General features: G+C 28.4%; 1 protein-coding gene across 2 annotated transcripts in view; it reads left to right on the forward strand.

The window, feature by feature from the left end:
* LOC106683086 (DNA replication helicase/nuclease 2) overlaps window positions 1-1678 on the forward strand; it is a 28329-nt gene that overhangs the window by 18073 nt on the left and 8578 nt on the right. Inside the window, exons 17-19 of one of the 2 annotated variants that reach the window (XM_067046839.1) lie at window positions 163-300; window positions 1331-1524; window positions 1623-1649. In XM_067046839.1, coding sequence (XP_066902940.1) covers window positions 163-300; window positions 1331-1524; window positions 1623-1649 — 359 coding nt within the window. The remainder of the gene's footprint in view (window positions 1-162; window positions 301-1330; window positions 1525-1622; window positions 1650-1678) is intronic. The other variant, XM_014424319.2, reaches the window with a different exon arrangement.

Here is a 1678-nt window from a genome sequence, read left to right on the forward strand (position 1 = left end):
TATTATTTTATGTTGGTGTAGTTGAGAAATAATTCAAATATAAGTATAATGAATTAATTATCCACTTTCTCAGAATAAACTGATGACAAAGAGTTTAATATGTTAATATAATCATTAATTCCTTCATTTGTTACTACAAAACACTTATTGAAATATGTGCAGGTTGGCAAGGTTAAGATGCTTCGATTAGGTCCAGAACACAGGATACATCCAAAACTGAAGGAATATACTGAAAACTACTATCTGCAGTCCTTACAGGAAGTAAATACTGCAAATATTGAAAAAATCTTTACAGACAAGGTTTGTTAATTATTATTATTATTGAAATATAGTTCTAATGGTGTAAACATTAAATATTTTCACTCCAGACAAATTATAAATAATAAATTTTTAATATGTTGTGATGACCTAATTAATCGTAAGAAACCAAAAGTGCAGCTTCAAAAGACATGTCATTTTCAGTTGTTAATAGATGACTCCAAAACCATATGTTCTATTGAAAAACATTTCGTATTTGTTTTAAAAGTAATTTAAATTAAATACAATATGAAACAAAAATGTGCTCCAATTGTTACTTCTAAATACAATAAACGTTAGAACCTTCAATGTCTAAGCCAAAAGATATTAGCTTGTACAAATATGTCAATGTTTGTTATTCCAGTAATTTTTTTTATTCCCTTATAAATCAAATAGGATATTTGTGTCAAATAAAATATTTATTTCTTGTTGTATTACCTAAAAATACAATAAGACCCTCCCCTCCCCACCGCCATTCCTCGTCCAAAATATACTAAATAGCAATTGATAAAAAGAGAAATTTCCGTTTTCTGAGGTAGAAACCTCAAGCCTTCACAACACCAGAAAATAGTATTTGTATTTTATGGTAATTAAAGAACTAAAAAAATATCTAAGGGTGTCCGTGTGAGCAGAGATTTGATGGATAACGGTTGTTTGGTTTATTTTTAATTTAATTAAATTAAATGCCCAATAAATGAATACAAAATAATTCCTGTTCATTGTTAGCTGATATAATTGAGAGTACTCGGTTCATTCATGTGTTGCTTATCTGGATCTGCATATTTGATTGTTCTATAATTTTTTAATATTTACAAATTAATGAAAATCAAGAAAAGGTTTTAAGATAGGCTTATCTGTAATAAAGTATCATTGACTATTATGATGTTTTATATTACCTAACTATATAATGTTTATTGTTGTATGTGGAATAGTGATGGGGACATGTGTTTTCCATTATTAATTAATATTAGTGCATATTATTAAGTTCAAAATTGTAACAAACACAAATTTAATTTTTTGCTTTTGTTATCAGGATGTTGTTGGAGTAACCTGTTTTGGATGTAAACATTTATGGGTCGAGAGGCAACTTTTTGATGTGTGTTTAGTCGATGAAGCTGCTCAAGTTTCATTGCCAGCTATTCTCAAGCCAATATCTCTGGCAAAAAAATTTATTCTTGTTGGAGACCCAAAACAGCTGCCTGCTTTAGTTTTAAATGAGAAAGCTAGGTAGGTTGTTGGTTTTTTGATTTTATTTAATTTGGTCTATTGTAGTTAAATACTAAACTTAATTTTGAAATGTTTTATTATGCATTCCCTCCATCAAGTTTGGATTTGGTACTGAAATGCAGAAGGTAATCTTTTTGTTGGATCGCTTAATCAT

Source organism: Halyomorpha halys, unplaced genomic scaffold, assembly GCF_000696795.3.
Source record: "Halyomorpha halys isolate HHAL.00 unplaced genomic scaffold, Hhal_1.1 Scaffold464.1, whole genome shotgun sequence".
NCBI classification, from domain to species: domain Eukaryota; kingdom Metazoa; phylum Arthropoda; class Insecta; order Hemiptera; family Pentatomidae; genus Halyomorpha; species Halyomorpha halys.